Source organism: Sinocyclocheilus rhinocerous, unplaced genomic scaffold (assembly GCF_001515625.1).
Source record: "Sinocyclocheilus rhinocerous isolate Xijiao unplaced genomic scaffold, SAMN03320098_v1.1 scaffold2245, whole genome shotgun sequence".
NCBI classification, from domain to species: Eukaryota; Metazoa; Chordata; class Actinopteri; order Cypriniformes; family Cyprinidae; genus Sinocyclocheilus; species Sinocyclocheilus rhinocerous.
The window spans coordinates 194,651-196,384 of NW_015637544.1; the positions used below are offsets into that span (position 1 = coordinate 194,651).

General features: G+C 42.2%; 1 protein-coding gene across 1 annotated transcript in view; it reads right to left on the minus strand.

Moving 5' to 3' along the window:
- Positions 1–1,734, minus strand: part of mycbp2 (MYC binding protein 2) — a 132,058-nt gene that overhangs the window by 89,573 nt on the left and 40,751 nt on the right. Inside the window, exons 12-13 of the mRNA XM_016564075.1 lie at positions 1,317–1,521; positions 1,059–1,223 (exon numbers count right to left, since the gene is read on the minus strand). Coding sequence (XP_016419561.1) covers positions 1,059–1,223; positions 1,317–1,521 — 370 coding nt within the window. The remainder of the gene's footprint in view (positions 1–1,058; positions 1,224–1,316; positions 1,522–1,734) is intronic.

Consider the following 1,734-nt stretch of genomic DNA (forward strand, 5'->3'; position numbering starts at 1 on the left):
GTGAACTCTCCCCCTAAAATTTGTGACAACAGGAAAGTGCACAGGGATGCCATATTTAAGTAATTTCTTTGAAGAAATGTTCATTTTCCATTCAAGGCATTTGGCTGATCTCCTCTCAGGCCCCGTCCACATGGAGACGTGTTTAGCTGTATACGCATACATTTTGTATCGTACAGGCGTTTCGTCCACACGGATCCGGCGTTTTGGGAGAGTGAAACCGATATTGTTTTAAACCGGGTCCCAGAGTGGATAAATCTGAAAACGCCACTCTTGCGTTTTCGTGTGGACAGCGAATCCATATATTTCGTGAAACGATGATGTCATTAGCCCATGTCTTGCCCCTAGTCAGACACCGCTGCGTCACGTAACAGCAACAACAACATGACCAAACACTGAACGATTGTCTTTTTATTAACTAACATTAACACAGATTAATAAATGTATTGTTCCATGTTCTTTGTATACCGCGCGCAAGGTTTATGCGCATAGACCAGGTCTTCTCCGTTTTAGTGTATCTCTGTGGCAGAATTACAGCGCCACATACTGGTCTGGCATGTATACTACATCGTTTTGTGTTGGTTTCATGGTTTCGCGTGTATGCAGATATTTCTTGAGAGAGGAGGAAAAAAAAGATTGGAAAGGGAAAGCTCTGGCTTTGTGTGGATGCAACCTAAAGTTGACGTCTCAATATGCATATGAATATGAATATGCAGCAAGAGGTTTCATATCCTAAAACTGTTCTTTATTAAAAAATATGACTCAATGAACTGCAAACTGAGTATCCCGTATGTAGAGCATGAACTGCAGGAATATTTGCTATATCAGCAAAGTTAAGCTAGCAGGGAACCCATTTTAAGAAAAAAAAAACATGTACTTAGTCTGAACATCCAAATATGGTGTTTTCTAAATATATCCCCCTTTTTGTGAATGTGGAGCATGTACTGGCTCTAAATAATCTCTCCCACAGGAGACAGATATACAGTCTTACAGACAGCATTATGACAGGCCATCATTTCATCCCTGCCATCTTTAACGGGCATCTGGCAGGTGGCACTTACAGGTACTGTCACTGTAAATGGCATCCTTGCCAAACATGTAGAGCTCTCCATCTTTAGTGACAATGCTGCTACTGCCATTGTTGCAGGCCGTGTAGATGGCCATCTTGGTCTCGAGTCTGATCATCTTCTTGGGTTTGTAGGGCTTTGGTTGTCTCCTGCTCTTTGCTAAAAACAGACACCATCACAAGCGGTTGATCTATGTGCTAAAACATCATTATCGCAGATCAAGTATGTACATGATAATAATTTCCATCATACTTGACTCTCCGTCCTCCCCTTTGCTGGCGGAACCCGTGAAGAAGACGCTCCCATCCTCCGCCACCAGCAGGGCGTGGGAGCCATCATGGCCCACTGAGAACTGCACAATCTTAGGTGATTTCGTTACTGGCAGCTCCACCCACTTCCCAGCTGACGGGCCACCCTGCTTGATACCGAGGCTCTGATACTTTCCAGTATAGTAGATCTGCATCAGAGGAGAGGAAGACAATCATGTTTACATCTCCCTTGTGTGTTATCAAGTCTGTGCACAATGGCCTCAACAAATAACTCCGTTAGATAAAAGAAATGAACCGCTAAAATGACATGCAAGAACAGTCACACGTACACTAATTAAGGCACTCAAGTATATAATGTGTATATATATATATATATATATATATATATATATATATATATA